The 18,159-nt window shown below is 40.5% G+C and overlaps 1 protein-coding gene and 1 pseudogene across 5 annotated transcripts in view; one reads left to right on the forward strand and one right to left on the reverse strand.

Annotated features, from left to right (window-relative positions):
* The window catches only part of LOC122875593 (voltage-dependent calcium channel subunit alpha-2/delta-4-like), a 161,337-nt gene that overhangs the window by 115,789 nt on the left and 27,389 nt on the right, over positions 1-18,159 (forward strand). For 3 of the 5 annotated variants that reach the window (XM_044194945.1, XM_044194943.1, XM_044194942.1), the window contains 8 exons: positions 696-740; positions 841-903; positions 10,146-10,216; positions 10,552-10,627; positions 11,661-11,713; positions 12,450-12,505; positions 13,451-13,471; positions 13,737-13,854. In XM_044194945.1, the coding sequence (XP_044050880.1) occupies positions 696-740; positions 841-903; positions 10,146-10,216; positions 10,552-10,627; positions 11,661-11,713; positions 12,450-12,505; positions 13,451-13,471; positions 13,737-13,854 (503 nt within the window). The remainder of the gene's footprint in view (positions 1-695; positions 741-840; positions 904-10,145; positions 10,217-10,551; positions 10,628-11,660; positions 11,714-12,449; positions 12,506-13,450; positions 13,472-13,736; positions 13,855-18,159) is intronic. The other 2 variants (XM_044194947.1, XM_044194944.1) reach the window with 1 other exon arrangement.
* LOC122875598 lies at positions 15,327-18,062 on the reverse strand (annotated as a pseudogene).

Below are 18,159 nucleotides of genomic sequence, written 5' to 3' on the forward strand. Positions count from 1 at the left end.
TGATTTAAAGCTTGTGTGTTATTCACTTTTCATCACGTTAGAGTCATTTTTGGCAGCTGTTGCCACGGCTAAACTCAAAGTTGACTTTAGTTTGGATGGCACTCGTTCGACTGTGTTTGTAAGTAGTTAATTTCTAAGTTTTGTCGATGAAAGAAGGAAACCATCTGAGAAATGTAATAAAAACATGTCACACCACGTTGTAATATTAAAGGCACAATCTTCACATGCATCACATCCTGGTTACTTCAATTTAAATGAACCTTTATTGAATCTAATTCTCTTTGTGCAGACAATTAGAAACTAACTACCTTTTTACAGTAATTTTGTATAATGATGAAAATTACAGATCATAGTTTATATTTATTTCTCAAACTCGTGAATCCAATCACTGCCGGTTTCTTTAATTACATTTTAAATAATTTTTCCCACCTTGGTGAAGAAGATCTTACTATAGATGTTTCTCTGACAACAATACAGCTGTTAAAAGTTGTACACCGTCTCTCACTTACACAGATATAACCTTTTCTTGTTTGATAAAATTGTAGTTTGCTTTTCTACTGCAAAACATTTATTCCCTGGAGTTTATCTTCACCTTCCTCTTGCAGTGAGATGGTAGTGTGTTAAGCTGGACTGTAACGTAGCTCCTCCTGATGACCTTTGACCCTGCCTCTCTTACACCTCTCTCTTTCTCTCAGTGTTCAAACATCGAAGGCGTGTGTCCTCTTAGCTGTGAGAGTGTTGTAAGTAACCCTGCCTGCTCTATGTGCTCATCACCAAACATCAGTCCTTCATGTTTAAAAACCCTAAACACACACTTCTCTTCTTCTGCTTCCTGTTCAGGATCTGAACTGTTTCCTGGTCGACAACAATGGCTTCACCCTGCTGTCCAAAGAGAGGAGCGAGGTGAGATCCCTGACCTCACCTGACCCCACTTGGTTTTCATTGACTTAAAAGACAAAGTTGATGTTAAAATGATCTAAACTTCAGGAAACTAGAGAAGATCACAGTGTATAGATTCATGCAGACAGACATGAAAAATCGGTCCATGTAAACTTGCAAAGAGATCATAATCGCAAAACTTAAACCAAATGAGTCGTTATTCTAAAAATGCTTCGACAATAAGTCGATTTTTTGCAAATACACTCTTGTTCCTGCTCTTCTGTGTTTTATGTCATCGTAAATTGAATATCTTGGACTGTTGGTTGGACAGAAGAAGTAATCTGAGACGTCATTTTTCACTATTTTCTGACATTTTATAGGCTTAATAATTTATTGATTAATAGATAATGTAAATACTCATTAAAGGCTACACACACCGGTGGTGTATGGCACGCCTGCACCCGTTGTTATCTATGTAAGCCCTCATAGCAGCAGTTTTATCTTTTTATCTCCAGAAAAGCAGCAATTCTATCATTTTTATTGCTCGGATTGTCACTTTCCAGCTGCTGTACCTTGAATAATACTTCTGTTTGTATCACGTGTTGGGTGTGTGCGGCTGGTGTGTGCTGCGCTACATTTTACAGAAGTAATTTTTGCATTAAGTTCCATATTTGCTGGTTTTGAGTGTTTTATTAACCACACTTTGTATGTACACTATAGTGCATCACTTCCTTTCTCCTTGGCAGCCTTTGGCTTCAGTTCATCACAGTCATCGTTCAGTCACCTTCATGTTTTGTTAGCCAAAGGCATGTTGTCATTGTTTGGTACTTCACTTGTGAGCAGGAATTGTTTTTAAAACTCTGCTTTGAGTGTTCAAGGATGCTTCAACATATGATATTTGAGAGTTAAGAGTCACAGAGCACCACATTCATTTTTAGTAAATCAAACCCAGAAAACAAAACTTTGAAACAAACGTGAATGTTGTGAAAGGGATAATGTGACTCTGGTGATTTTTGCAAAGGTTGCTGTTCAGCAGCTTACTCTCAAGAAGCGTTTTCAAAATATCCCCTCCTTGCATGCTACAATAATGTGACTTTGACCAAAACATAATGATTCAAGTCAATTTTAGGTTTATTTTTTTGGTTTACTGAAATGAACATAAACTGTGTCTGGAAGGCGGAAAATCTGAATGGTAAGATTTGGAAAAAAATAAGTATAAATACAGAGAAGGTCCTTTAAGTCCTCAGTTAATTAAATGGGAACACTTGGACCTGCTTGGTTTAAACTGCTTGAAGTCAGGAAGTTGATTCTTTTAACAATCAGGATGAGTTTTTCAGTCGTGAGGTTTCTCAGCTTCACTGCAGCTGTTTGGATCATTTAATGATATAATCATAAACAACATCTGGATGGCTCACAGGATTTGAGGACACTTTTGGTCTTAATCTGTGTGTGTGCGCGGCGCATTAGCAGTGAAATATAGCAGCTGCTGCACCTGCTGACCTCAGCTGACCGTGGGCGGAGCTTAACCGGAGCGGGCCGAGCTGCCGGATGCACGGCAGGTTTGATCCGTCAGTTTAACTTGTTGTATCCTTAAAGACTAACAAACATATTGAAAACATTTCCTTCCTCATTAAATATTTGTGAAGCCAGTTTCTAAACATGTTTTAAATTGTGCATCATTGCGCAGTCTTCCTCATCACTGTCTTTGCCGGTGCGTTACCGCGCCGCCTGCGTGCAAATGCTTCCTCGTGTGCGTGCGTGATACAAACAAAACAGGGGCCCACTTATAAAAACATTGCTCTGATAGATTGATAGATTTAGTATCTCACTAATTTGTACTTATTTCTCATAAATACAATGAATGTTTGTGTTGCTTTTCATCCGTTTTTCTTTTCCTGGCCGGAAATGGGCATCCATACATTTCGGATATGATTTTGAAGTGTCTTTGTGTGTTTTAGAGACGTGCGGACTGAGAGCCCGCTGTCCATCTGACAGCTGCTCGTTAGCTCCGGATTAACTCGGCCTGTTAAGAGCCATATTACTGAGGACTAATCCAGAGGCCACCATGCTACCATAAACACACACTCAGCTGAGCAGCCACACCCAGTTCACGCCCCACATCTCCTCCTCTGCTGAGATGTTTACTTCTCCTTCAGTTCTGTAATCTCTCTCCAGAGCTTCAGCTTGTTGTTTGGTTCAGGACTTGTTACTGGGAGTTGAACCTGTGATGTTTGTGTTACAGGACGGTCTCGGTGACCGCGGGGCTGCCAGCTGTTCAGCAGCAGCTGGCTCTGCTGAGGCCAGATGAGGCTTAGCTGTCGTCCAGTGACTCTGTGACATCTGTAATGGTGTCGGGGTCAAATAGACCTCCAGCTTGAGTACAGCGCTGCTGAATGAATGTATACGTGCAGTCCTGGTGACAGAGGAACACTGTGAATTATCTCTTATGTAATAACGTGTAAATCTGACCAGACTATGAACAGAGAGCTGAAGCAGTTTGTTGTGGATCCAAGTGAACAGTCTGATCTGGTAGATTTATTTCCAAATCGATGTTAATGAGACTCAGTTACCTGTCTTTTCCTGAGCTTTAGTCTTAACTTTAAACGAGACAAGAGTCAGTTTAGGTCATCTAAACTAACTGTTGACCTTGCAAACTAGTTCAGTGTTACTACTGAAATTCACAAAGCAGGTAAAAACATTTTCACATGTTCTGGGACACCATACGGAGCACTTGAGCATCTTTCAGCTCATTGTTTTGGTTTTACAGCCGGCAAACTTTCTCTTATCAAACAAGCTCTGATAAACCTGCTGAACACGAGCTGCTCAGCAGCAAACAGCAGACAGACTCAGTCAGAGAGCAGCTGCTGAACATAGTGGAGCTTTTAGCAGCTGAAGAGCCAGATGTTTCCCTCAGGAGCTGCTGGAGACCAAACACAGAGAGAAGACTGACTAACGTCCATCAGGTGGACACGAACGTGACTCCAGTGGGGTGACCATGTTGCTCCGTGTCTGTTGGATGTGGAAGTAGACAACTAACACATTTGCTGTATCAACTTTATACGGTGATAATATATCAGATGTTACGTGTTCAGCTTGTTCCGTTGTGGCCCAAAAAACTCTTATTGCAGCTTTAATATCTGAATGTCTTTAATCTGAAGATATACTCTGCAAAAACACTAAACAACAACGCTCTTCATAAATTAGAATACATAACCACACATTAAATAAAACAAAGTCATAACTAGTAAGAATGGAAACTTCGATAATAAACAGAGTGTGTGACCAGACATTGTTTCATTTAGGTGGAATGAAGTAAAATAATACAATTACCAAATAATGGTGGGGAAAAACAATTAAATATCAGAGAGAGAGACTGGGCTGAAGACACAACTGTTGAACAACGTTAGCTTTGATCGTCTTTATGGCTGGCATTTTTTCAGCAGTGGTCATTCAGTGTATTTTGTGATGGTCATTCAATATATACAGTGGTGTGAAAAAGCTTTAATGTTTCAGATCATCAAACAAATATTAGTCAAAGATAACACAAGTAAACACAAAATGCAGTTTTTAAATGAAGGTTGTTATTATTAAGGGAAAACAAAATCCAAACCTACATGGCCCTGTGTGAAAAAGTGATTGCCCCACCTGTTAAAACATAACTTAACTGTGGTTTATCACACCTGAGTTAAATTTCTCTAGCCACACCCAGGCCTGTGTCTCATTACATCTGGTGTAAAATTAACACTGCATTTCAGAAAAAGAACATCATACCAACAGTAAAATATGGTGGTGGTAGTGTGATGGTCTGGGGCTGTTTTGCTGCTTCAGGACCTGGAAGACTTGCTGTGATAAATGGAACCATGAATTCTGCTGTCAACCAAAAACTCCTGAAGGAGAATCTGTTCGTGACCTCAAGCTGAAGCGAACTTGGGTTCTGCAGCAGGACAATGATCCAAAACACACCAGCAAGTCCACCTCTGAATGGCTGAAGAAGAACAAAATGAAGACTTTGGAGTGGCCTAGTCAAAGTCCTGACCTGAATCCTATTGAGATGCTGTGGCATGACCTTAAAAGGGCAGTTCATGCTCAAAAACCCTCCAATGTGGCTGAATTACAACAGTTCTGCAAAGATGAGTGGGCCAAACTTCCTCCATAGCGCTGTAAAAGACTCACTGCAAGTTATTGCAAACGCTTGATTGCAGTTGTTGCTGCTAAGGGTGGCCCAACCAGTTATTAGGTTTAGGGGGCAATCACTTTTTCACACAGGGCCATGTAGGTTTGGATTTTGTTTTCCCTTAATAACAACCTTCATTTAAAAACTGCATTTTGTGTTTACTTGTGTTATCTTTGACTAATATTTAAATTTGTTTGATGATCTGAAACATTTAAGTGTGACAAATATGCAAAAAAATAAGAAATCAGGAAGTGGACAAACACTTTTTCACACCACTGTATGTGTCATTTCAAACAGAACTCTGGGGCTTGTATTGTTTGTAAAAACTGCACATGCCGTTATCAACTGTAATCACAGATGTTGCCATCAGCCAGGACTGAAATCTGTAGAATTAGACACTCAGTTGCCAGTTTATTTGGTACACCTAGCTGAAACTAATGCGGTCTAATACATGTGTATCAATGAGGGTAGGCTAAATAACAAACGCTTCTCTGTCAAATGCAATACAGTTCAACAGCACAAACTACAGCCTCCAGAATGATCATAGAGTTGTCTCTAAAAGAGCTTCAACAAAAACTGAACATTGTAACCTTCACGAAGGAAGGATTTATTGCAGGACTTGTTGGATTAGACTACATTAGTTTTAGCTAGCTGTACCTAATAAACTGCTAACTGGGTGTAACTTTAAGTTCAGCAGCAGCAAATGCAAAGTTGTAAGAAAGAACTGCATGACTGCTATGAACCTGGATGTTTGGTGCGATTTTTCAGATGAATAAATGATCAGTTTCAGAAAATGAATCGTATCTGAGCAATAACACCTAGTGACCGAAGACCTCCGATATGGCTTGTGTGTGTGTGTATATATATATATATATGGCCAGTGGGGAGAGCTTAATCACCTGAAAGTCTTTATTTAATTTCCTTTCCTTTGTAAATGACTGTAACTTCTAACACAAACAAATATTAGTGATGAGATTTGTTATTAAATCAAAACAGTATTGTGTGACATTGTTGGAGAAGTGTGATTAAAAGGAAATTACAGCTTCTACACACAGCAGCAAAATGTTCTGGTGCAGAGTAACTTTAAAGCAAGAATTATTTACTGTAGAAACTCATTTTTCATTATTTGCATGTCTGCTGCGCTCCCAGTGGCCTTACTAAGCAGATATTATGATAAAGTGCTTCCTCGATGTTTTGCTGAGCTCTGGACTTTACAGGAAGTTTGTGGAAACACCCAGAATCCTCCCCGGTGTGGTGTGAAGGTGCAGCTTGTAGTGCGTTGCAGGGCACGGTAAATATTTAATCAGTAGAGAAATTAAATCAGTGCTGACTAAAAGAAATAGGTCAGAGTGAGGAAGTGTAGTGAGCAGGGTGACGGAGCAAAACGCAGGGCTTGATGAGTAAATGTCTGTTCGAACATCGATCCTGTCTGAGAACCTGCTGCAGGAATCCACTGTTGATCCTCACGTCTGGAAACAGGTTAGACTGATAAACACGACCTATTGTGTCAATAATGTCCTGAAATTAACAAGACTAACAGTCACACCAGAAAACTAAATGACTGGATGGGTAGAAAGTTGAGAGACAACTTCACTATTCTTAGATTCTCACCATGAGTGGGGTAGAAGAGGCATTGTTACTATTACTAAGTACTATATTAAAATCCTCTGTGCGGTGGCCACTTACGGACCACCATGTTGTGGCCACATCAGGTGGCCACCATGTTGTCAGGCTCAGCTCTACTTTCTCAACAAATCGGTGAAAGCTGGGCTTCGTCAGCCTGTACTGAGGTTCTGCTGTGCTTTGAGCTGAAAGCTAACGTTAGCATGCTAAATCGCCTATAAGCATGTTAACATGTGTTAAATTTGTGTAAAATTAGAAAATTCTGGACTTTGGTGCCCCCCAGTGTTAGTATCAAAAAAGACTAGTCTGAAACCACAGACCACACCAGTTTTCAGCGGGTTTGTCATACCATCAAAATAATTAGTCATATTCTTATACATACATCTACACACACTGACACACTGTAATAACTATTGGATGTTGACATGGTAATTTTAAGAATGCAGTATTTGATATGTTGACGTGTTTGATGTGTTAGCTTGATATGTTAGGATTAATCTCTAAATACAGCTGAGGCTGACAGGAATTTAGTCATTACTTTTACACGTATCCTGTCGTTTTAGGACATCTCAGACTCGGCTTGTTCAGCTCACAGTTCTCAGACTTGGTTGAACTTTCATCATGCTAAACTGGACCTTGTCAGCCTTAGCTGCACTGTACAGTTGGCATGTTAACATATACACGCTGTAGAATTAGAAAATGTCTGACTTTTTGGTAGTTTAAAAAAAACAAAACAGCAATACACGCCACTGATGAGCAAATTTCTAGCATGTTAGCGTGTTAACATGCTAGTATGATAAGATGATGACATTTAACATGGTGTGTAAGTGTAACATGCGTTAACATGCTAAAGGTTAGCAGACTCAGCTTGTCAGACTTGGGTCAACATGCATCAGTCTCACCTGTGCTTGACAGGTAATGTCATGAATGCAATGCTTAGTTAACATTCAGCAGTAGTGTAACATGACGCTTGAAGCTGACAGGAATTCATCAGACATTTGTCTAAGAGGTTCTTTGTCATGAACTGAAGTATTAGACAAATGGAGCTGTTGAATCAAAAGACTTAAAAAGCGAAGGACTAACAGACCTTAAATCCTTAGAGCTAGCTTGACTAAAAATGGGCGCTGATCAACTGTACTTTCGTGGTGCTGGTGCAGTCCTGATTATAATTTGCCAGTTCTGTTGGAAGCCTTCTACAGACTGGAGGCAGAACTCAGCTTGTGTTTTGCTGCTGTACATCTGCAGAGCTCCTGGCAGGAGTTTGACTCTGGCACTTTTACCGCCCTTATTTCTTTTGTTTGTTCCAGCACGTTTACCCTCTGCGGCTGTCGGGTAAACAGAGGGTCAAGTTTCGGTGTAAGCAGCATCCAATTGCTAACACTCAGCAACCTGCGAGTCCTCCGAGGCTGCTGGGAAAATCCCGTCCAGACGGAGATAAAGTGTGGGCAGAGAGCAGCTTGTAAACGTGAGCCGAGCTGCTGAGACAAAACGCTCTGAATAATTCAAAGACTCTGCTGCTGCTGAGGGCCAGAGAGGACCGACACACTGCAGACACAGAAATGACTTTAAATCACAGTTTGACACTTCACACCATCTGTTTTATTCCTGGTGTAACCTCCCAGTATTTTACTCAACAACCAGACTTTTTATTTTTTATTTACATCAGTCTGTCATGGTTTTGTCTTTTCTGTAAGTAGTAAACTGTGGGAGACTGCCAAGAGACATTTCCTGCAGAAATTAAATAAATTGAGGATAATTGATTTTATGACTTGGTAAAATGTTATTCTTTGGGGAGTTCTGTCTCTGTCTTTACTTGAAACTTTTTAATATTTGTAAGATCTACTTAGGATATTAAATTTAAGTGTTTGCTTTGTTTTGGGATTCAGAAGTAAATACGGGTCAGATAAACAAGGGAAAATTGAATCAGTCACAGCAGCAGGGAAGCAAAATAAGGACCGAAACTTTATTGATCAGTATGTGGTCAGACTAGTAGAGGAAGGTAAATACGCTTATTCTCTTTATTTCTGTAAGTTAGATGTTCAGATGGATATCTGAACATCATGTCTGTGTTAAGTACGGAGCTGGAGTCAGGATGTGCTTAGCCTAGCTTAGCATAAAGACTTGAAGCAGGGGGAAACAGCTAGCCTCAATTAGCCTAGTCCACAGGTCAAAAAAAAACATCTACCAGATGTAGACCAGATACCCCTAAATTTCACTAATAACATGTCATATCTTCTTTGTTTAATCCGAACGGAAACATAAAAACTACAGTTTGTGGTTTTAGAGGGAATTAGGTGCTGGAACTATTTCTTGCGAAGAACAGTGTATCCATCCGCCTAGCACTTCTGTGCAGCGTCTCCGGCTGTAGCACAGGTTGCCAGATACAGTCGGTGAGCGCAGGTTTTGTGTTTTTGTCGATGTAGCTTGTTTCCAGACCTCTGAACCATCGCCCACATCTCAGATTTGTTCGGGAGTTCAAACTGGTCTGGCGTTGTGCTCACTGATGGCTGTTTCCCTGGTTGGAGAAGCAATCCACCAATCAGAGCTTTGTTAGCATCTATGACAGAAGAATGCCCTGAAATGTTGACAAGCATGGATGAGAGTGACTCGGCTGTACGTGCTGCAGAAATAGTAACTCTTAAAGCCCATGAAAACTTAAAATCTTCAGTATTTCTCTGTTACATTAATTATTCTGGACTAAATAAGCAACAATCAAAGTAAAAAAAACAACTTAAGGTATTATTTATTAAGAGTTTCACACTCAAATGCTCAGTTAATATGCTTCATCAGGACTGTGTGGGTGTGGTTTGATCAGATTTAATTGACAGCTAACAAACAACCCACTAACTGTCATCACATGCTGCGTCTAATGTTGCTACGTCCTGATTGGTGTACGGAAGTAAGTGACATCAACTTTTTCTATCTGAGCCCCGCCCACTTCAAACCACTGAGAAAAGCTCAGAGAAAAATAGAAATATAGAAATCTCTCGTGAAATAACAAAAACTATTGAAACTTTGGCCGAAAACAGTGCGTCCATGTTGGATCCCATCACTCATAGTGAGACGATGACTGAGAAAATAGGTTTTCAGGGCCTTAAAATCAAAATTTGAGTGAAAAACGTTAAGCGAAATGCTTCTAGCAACAGCTGCCACAGCTTTCTGTGTCGACTGAAAATGACAGGCAACAGATACGTCAGTCTCAAAAACTCAGTCTGATTATCAGTCTAAAACCTAACTTTAATTTCAGTTTTTTCCTTGGGTCAGTGGTTTTGGTATAGACGCCATACTGCACTCCAGATGTGTCCAGATATAGAAAATAACACAATGATTTAACATTTTTTCAGTCATCAGTGTCGTTTGTGATATCTGCTGACTGATGATACTGTCTGTGTCGGGATTAATGTGTTGTGTTTGTGTTGCTGAACTGGAATAACAGAAAAACGAACTTTGTTCATGTTGTCTTTTCCAGGTCGGCCGTTTCTTTGGCGAGGTGGACGGGTCTGTCATGGCGTCGCTGATCAAGATGGGAATGTTCAAAAAGTACGACTGACACACGTAAAACCTTTTCTGGCAAAAATACTTCATAAGAGACAGTATGTTAAGATAACATATGTTAGGAATGTGTTTAGAAAGCTTAATCAGTGCAAATAGCCTCAAGAGGTTGTGTGATGTCCTCTGTGGTCCTTTAACTGATGATGCTGGTGCATTTTGAATTTAATGAGCTTGTTTAAGCATACGGTAAATTGAGATCTGAAAACATTAAACCCACTATGTGTAGGATTTGAAAAGATTTGAAGATGGTGGAAGTGTGAAGAGTGTCATGAGCATTTCTCTCCGTAGATGTTACTGAAGTTCATCTGAATGTTTGTTTGCAGAGTGTCTTTGTTTGACTACCAGGCGATGTGTAAGAACAGTCATCATCACGCCAACAGCGCCCGGCCTCTGCTCAGTGTGAGTCTCATCACTTCACATCAGCACAGTTAGCTGTTAACCATAGATTACTTCTATTAGTTACAACTTTAGGTTAAGTTACTGTTGCTGTAATAATTATATAGTCATAGTTGTGGGAGATGCATCAGTTCCCAGTGGTGGAATGTAACTAAGTACGTTTACGTGCAAACTGAGGTACTTGTACTTTACTTGAGTATTTCAGTGTTATGCACCTGTATGCTTCTACTCCGCTACATCCCAGAGGGAAATATTGTACTTTTTACTGCACTACATTTACTTTTCAGATTACAAACCTTCGTACGCTTCCTGTCCAGTGAAAACCACGTATCTCCAGATGTTTGTGATGAACTGAAGGATGAAGAGTTTCCTTCATGTGCTAAGAAAACTCTCCTCCTCCTGAAGCTGTATAAACTCTTTAACCCCCCCTCGAATCAGCTGGAAAACAGGCTGTTTTTCTCATGAAAAGTTGACTTTGTAGAGATACGTGGTTCTCACAGGACAGCGACGATACAAACATATGATGGATTGCTGCAGATTAAACTAACCCAACAGTATATAAAGTAGTTAAGCAAGAATATGAATCCAGAAACATCAGATATAACAGGAAACACTGACAGGAGCGTTTTACTGCACAGTGACGACTTTGACACTTTAAGTGCATTTAGCTTGTAATACTTACATACTCTAACTTAAGTACGAATGCAGGACTTTTACTTGTAGTGGAGTATTTCCACAGTGTGGTATTAGTACTTTGCCACTGTCAGTCAGTTCTGACAGTAGATATCAAACATCTGATTGCTTCCAGGTTAAAATAGAGTTGGATTGTTTGTTTTTTTGTCAAAAGTAAAATCCATTTAACAAAACCAACGAGTGACGTGACTCAGACTTTCTTGATTTTCTGCATTTTGACACTTTTATTGGCCCCGCAATGTTAAAAACCAGAGGAGCTCATTTCCTCAAACTGTGGAAAAATTGATTCTATGTCAAAACATTTGAACAGTTCATGTATTAACTTCTTGTTTTTCTCTTGCAGCCGTTTTATGGCATCGCGGCGTTGATAAGATGGTTCTTCTCCAACGCACTGATGTAAGTGTCAACTGCTGTTTGTTTAGTAGTTTATCAGTGGAGAGTGATGGGAACTAAAGGTAAACAGGCTGATTTGGATGCAGGATGTTACAGTGACGTGAAGGATTTAAGTCAGTTTTTTATAGTTAGCCAGGTGAAGGTGAGATTGAAGGAAGAAAACTTAATTTTTCAAGGTTATTAAAGGAATAAATAAGAGTCGAATCGATCACTGCAGTAATTCTGTAACTGGGACTATAAGTTAAACCAGCAAAGACTATACATTTAAAAAAAAAAAATCAGTCATTTAGTCATTTTTTATATTTATCAAACTCAGACATGAGTCTCTAATGTGGAGAAAGCTGCAGGTAGTGTTACAGGTGCAGTGAGAGTTTGGACCCATTTCAAACCTTAAATGGATGTGAAATATGTCCTGTGGATATATTTAATAATAATGAGCCAGTGTGCTGGATTTAAAGTTTATTTAGTAAGCATAAATCAAAGAGTTTTAATGTGAAACAAAATTCACCACCTCTGAGAAAAGGAGGCTTTTCACCAAAAAATGAAACAAATTACAGTAGTTAAAGATGAGTTCTTGGATCACTGAACAGAAAAGGCTGACTGACAGTTCATAGCCATTAAAAGTAAAGACCTGCTGTGTGACTTGGATGCGACGGTGTGTAGATACAGCACAGTGCTGTGTGTGCCTCAGGACATTAACACTTCTATATGTTAAATGTGTGTTTGTGTCTCCTGTCAGGTTCTTGCTGGACTTTAATCTCTGTGGTCTCTGGCACTCTGATTATTTTGTGGACGGTAAGATGTTCAGATCATCGAGAAATGCTTATCTCTTCTAGCAGCGTGACTCTATGGAGCGTAATGTTGTTCCTCCGCCATGAGGTTTTAGGTGAAATATCTCAACAGCTGTTGCATGGATCGTCATGAAATGTGGTTCAGACATTCATGCTCCCCTCAGGATGAACTGTAATAACTCTGCTGAACTCTGACTTTCCATCTAGCGCCACCATCAGGTTGACATGTTAATGTGTCCAACACAATACCTGCAGAGCTGATGGCGTTCCCATCAGCCTCAGCTGGACTTTGTGTTTATTGCAAATTAGCAAATCTATCTGCTAAACATCAAAATGTTAGCATTGTCATTGTGAGCATGTTAGCATGCTGACATTAGCATTTAGCTCAAAACACAGCTGTGCCTAAGTGCAGCCTCACAGAGCTGCTAGCTAGCTGTAGAGTCTTAAGAGTATTTGAAAGCATCTTTGGCTGGCAGGTAAACCCCCAGGAGCTTTGTTATTCCTCAATCCTCCTGTTTTTCTTTTTGTTTGTTGTCGTTTTACCGGGGAATCATATCTCAGCAGTTATAAATCAACATGTGATTGAGAGTTCAGCTCTGTGCAGATGTCTGAATACACATCACAGGTGGTAAACAGACTTAAACTATACGATGTGATTCATTTACTGAAATATCCAGTAGGAGAGCAGCAGATCAGAATAAAGAACACAAATAAATCAATCAAATACAAAGATTAAACAGAAAAGAGTCGACTCTGTCAGAGCAGACAGACAGACAGGTGGTGTGTTTGTTTTCTTCATGTCGTCACTGCTTTATGTCTCATTTACAAACATTCTGTTTCAAAATGGCGGCTCATCTTCATCATCATCTCCATCCTCATCTTCACCGTCGTCATCATCACCTGGGTGTGTTATCTGTGTCTTCACTGTGATCCACCTTCATCCACTCAGCCAAGGCTGGTTATCATACAAGTGAGTACAACATGTCTGCATACGTGTATGTGTGTGTGTGTGTGTGTGTGTTGTATTTATTTATAGAGGAAATGTCCTCACAGAGACAGAAAGATACGAAACGGTCCACACTTTGAGGACATTTTGATGGTTGTCAGTCTTTTATTCACTGGATGAGTTTAGATTAAAATTAGGAAGACCTTGTTTTAGGGTCACAGTGTATTAACGTGTGTGTGTGTGTGTGTGTGTGTGTGTGTGTGTGTGTGTGTGTGTGTGTGTGTGTCAGGTCATAAGCAGAAGAAGGTGGAGGCTCTGCAGCCCTGCGACACGGCGTATCCCGGCTTCATGTACGACCCATCCGTCAGAGAGGCCAACAGCCTCATCAAGTGTGGACGCTGCCAGAAGTACGACACACACACACACACACACACACACACAAGTGTCAATACCACAGGGTAAAAATACTCTACACTTAACTACAAGTAAAAGCCCCGCATTAAAAACATTACCTAAATAAAGTATGTGAGTATTATCATCAAAATTTTCTTTTATCTCCCTCAGTGTTTTATTATATCTGATGTTTCTGGATTCATATTCCTGCTGCATTAATGTGTTGCGTTTTACTGCTGTAGATGTTTAAGGTTGAGCTCATTTTAACTGCTTTATATACTGTTGGGTAGTTTTTCTATAACACTGCATCATACTTTAAACTAATCTTATGTTTTATATGTCAAATTTTATTCTGAAAAGTAACTATAGCTGTGAAATAAATGTAGTGCAGTAAAAAGTACAATGTTTCCCTCTGGCATGTAGTTGAGTAGAAGTATAAAGTAGCATAAAATAGAAATACTCAAGTAAAGTACAAGTACCTCAAATATGTACTTCAGTACAGTACTTTAGTAAATGTACTTAGTTACTTTCCACCACTGGAACGCAGCCACACGATCTCTAGTCTTTTAAGGCTGAAGAGAAAGTGAATCTCCAGCGAGGCGGCAATCTGGATCTAAAGCTTTTGAAACAGGAAGTATTTTGGATGTAAAGATTAAACACACTGTCACCACATTAATGAAGGAAGAGTTAACTTTGATCATTTTGATTTGAATCAATATGTTGGAGGTGAAACTGGAATGAGATTTATTCTTTTGGTTGTTTTGTTTTGACTGAACCACAAGATGGTGCTACAGTGTGTGAAGCAAACACTGCTGATGGTCTGATTCCTGAATCATGTATTTATCCTATAGGATGCCTTGTGTGATGTTTGAAAATGTATTTAAAGTTAAAACTTTTCAACCTGTTCTTCCTGTTTGGCCCCTGATGAAGCTCCAGGAGGAAACTTTGGGTTTTAATTCAGCAAAATGTTTTCTGAGTAAAGCAGAAGCCTCTCTGGTTGAAGCAGAACCACGGTCCCAGGATGTTTGTTTGCGAGCCACCTGTGGTAAAGACAGAAATGGTGACTGTATCAGACACGTTTGCAGCCCAGAAAACTGAGATAGCTACAAAACAAGTTCCCATCGACCATCACATACGAACAACGCACATTTGCAATGCCACCAGCAGCAGCGTAAATGTGACGGGGTTGAGGTGCTTCTTCATTTGACGCTAACCTCTAACCTTAGCAGAAGTCTTACCTCACCAGTAACAGGAAGTGAGGACCAGACAAAATGTCCTCACTTTCCGAAAGTGTCCTGAAGGTCTAGAAGGTCTCTAAATGTGACCTGAACCTACTCGTCCTGCTCACTCAACAATCTTCTTACCAACATACAGAAGTCAACAAATTCCCTTAAACTTTCCCTTTTAGTTCTGTGACTCTCTCTCTCATAAGAATGAAAATAAACACACCTACAGCCCCATCTTGTGGTCAAACACTGAAACCTTATAGTGCATCAAGGTTATTGTCTTTATTCATGAAAAAAAAAATAAAAGGTTTGATAGGAATTCTAGTAATTTACAAACAGTCAGCTGTCCACCAGCGTTCAGGCTGGGTTTAAAAGCGTGTGTGAGTGTGTCCTGTTTGCAGAACCACCATTCAGCTTCATGCCTGCTGTATTTACATTATCTGTATACGTAAAACTCTGACCCATGTTTAACTGTACATAATGGGTTGATTTTACACTGAACATAGTCAACAAAGGCACATTCATTTATACTTTACATATGTTATGACTTATGATTAACTCTTAAACTTATCTCTAAATACACTTGCATGCTACAGTTTTCTCTCCATGGTTAGGTGTCAAACTGCCTTTCATTGTTGTGATACTTACCGACAAAAAAACTGATTCTTAATTTTATCTAAAGTGTAATAAGAGAGATAATGTGACGGTGAAGTATCTAAGAATGACAAAACAACAATATATACAGCGTACATCAGCAATAAATATAAATTTATTACTTTAAATGAGAGTGAATCTTTCTGTAAATCAAATGGTTGTTCTACTCAGAGTGACTGACAGGAGAGATGATCAGAGGGGCAGAGTTTTTACCACCATCTTTAAGACTGGGACAGAAGTATGGGTAGAGTTTCTCAGTGAAGCAGCAGCCAGTAAAGGAGTAGATCAGAGCTGCAGCATCAGCGTCATAAAAGGAGACCAGACCCTCCTCATAATCCACAAACACCCCCACCGTCTCAGGCTGAGACTTCAGAGAGAGACGGACTGCAGGGCCAGCAAAAGCTGAGTATTCATTTTCATTCCTCAAACATATCGTCCAGTAACCATCCTGAGGGTTCAGTGTAATTTGTCCCTTCCTGTTGATCGACTCTCTGACCACTCCTAAATCCCAGTCAGTCTTCCCTTTAACCTGAACCTCGTAATAAAATCTTCCTGAAGAGAAACTCTGCTTTGCTAAGACAATAGTACAAGTATCAAATCTCTCTGGATTATCTGGGAGATTCTTCTTACATCACCGTGTTTAACTTGTTTTCCATCATCAGACAGGATCAGATAGGGATGTGCTGTATCAGGATCGAGTGTCACATCCACTGCGTACTGCTGGACCCTCTTCAGCTCGGCCTCAAACAGCTTCTTCATCTGTTTACTGAGCGTCTCCTCCAGCTGATTCACAGCTCTCACCACAGTCCCCTCATATGAAGGTGGACGGACGCTGACTTCTGTCCAGTCCTTGGTGGGCGGAGCAGCGTTCAGGGACAGGAGGCTTTGGAGGAGGTGGAGGTGGTCTTCAGAGCGTGAGAGCTGCTCCAGCTCAGAGTTTCTCTTCTTCAGCTCAGATATTTCCTGTTCCAGCTCTTGGATGAAGCTTTCAGCCTGTTTCTCTGTCTTTCTCTGCTTCTCTCTGATCGTGTCGATGAGCTCGGCCTGGCTTCTCTCAACAGACTCCTTCAGAGCGGTGAAGACCTGAACACCACCTGCTATCTCTCTGTCTGCATCTTCCTTACTGAGCTGCACTGAGCGTTTGATCTCCTGAATCTTCAGTAGTCTCTTCTGGATCAGCTGCTGAGTTTCAGCCTCTGTCTTCCCCAGCTCGGCCTTCTTATCTTCATATTCTTCTTTCAGAGGAACAACATCATGTGTCTTGTGGTCTGAAATAGTGCAGAGCATGCAGACACACGTCTGGTCGGTCTTACAGAACAGCTCCAGCAGTTTATCGTGCTTCGTACACATCCTGCCTTCCAGGTTCTCCACGGGGTCGATCAGCTGATGTCTTTTCAGGCCTGACATTGTCAGATGAGGCTCCAGGTGAGTCTCACAGTAGGAGGCCAGACACACCAGGCAGGACTTCAGGGCCTTCAGTTTGGTTCCAGTGCAGACGTCACAGGGAACTTCTCCTGGTTTGGCAACGTGTTGCTCTGAGCTGCTGCTGCTGGCTTTCTGTTGAGCTGACTGTCTGAACTGAGCAGCCATCTCAGAGATGAAAGAATTGACCTGCAGCTCAGGTCGTGTGTTGAAAACCTCTTTACAGTTGGGACACTGACACGGGACATTAGTATTCCATTGTTCAGTGATGCAGGTTTTACAGAAGTTGTGTCCACATGGTGTGCTGACTGGATCAGTGTACACATCCAGACAGATGGAGCACAGAAACTGATCTTCAGTCAGCAGACAGCTGGCAGCAGACATATTTACTCTGAGGACAAAAGTGTGAAAAAACAAAACTGTAATGACATATCTTTTGATTGTTTCATAAAATCAAACAATGATTAGTGTAATATAAGTAGAGTCATCCTGAATTCTGTTGTTATATTGCACCCAGCTGAGGGACACATTTACTAAGAAAATGATGCAGCACAAATATGAGCTGTGGTTGTCAATGAATTTGCTGCTTTACTCTGCATGTATTCAGCATCTGGTTCAACTCTGGTTTTAACTAAACTGACCAAACATGTAGTCAGTGCATTTTGGCTTTGTAGGGCCGTGTACTCACCAGTGTTTGGCAGAGCTTCTGCTGTTTTGTTGAGAAAAACCTGATGGATTCAGCTGAATGTTTCTTTAGAGAGAAACAGAGAGACTTGTCTCGACTGCAGCTCTGCTGTCACTCAGACCAACTTTCACTTTCATTTGAGGAAATGTGACGTTGCAGCTCTCCTCTGTCAGTGCTGCTCCTCCTCTCAGTGTAGCTCTGGAAGTGAGCTTTTATTGCCTCCTTGGGAAACACCTTGACATAGCTTTGGAACAAGATGAGTTTTTACTTTTTGTTTCTTCTTCTTTTTCTACAATGGAAGTATCCAGCAGCCAAAAGAACATACAATTACA

Source organism: Siniperca chuatsi, linkage group LG4 (assembly GCF_020085105.1).
Source record: "Siniperca chuatsi isolate FFG_IHB_CAS linkage group LG4, ASM2008510v1, whole genome shotgun sequence".
NCBI classification, from domain to species: domain Eukaryota; kingdom Metazoa; phylum Chordata; class Actinopteri; order Centrarchiformes; family Sinipercidae; genus Siniperca; species Siniperca chuatsi.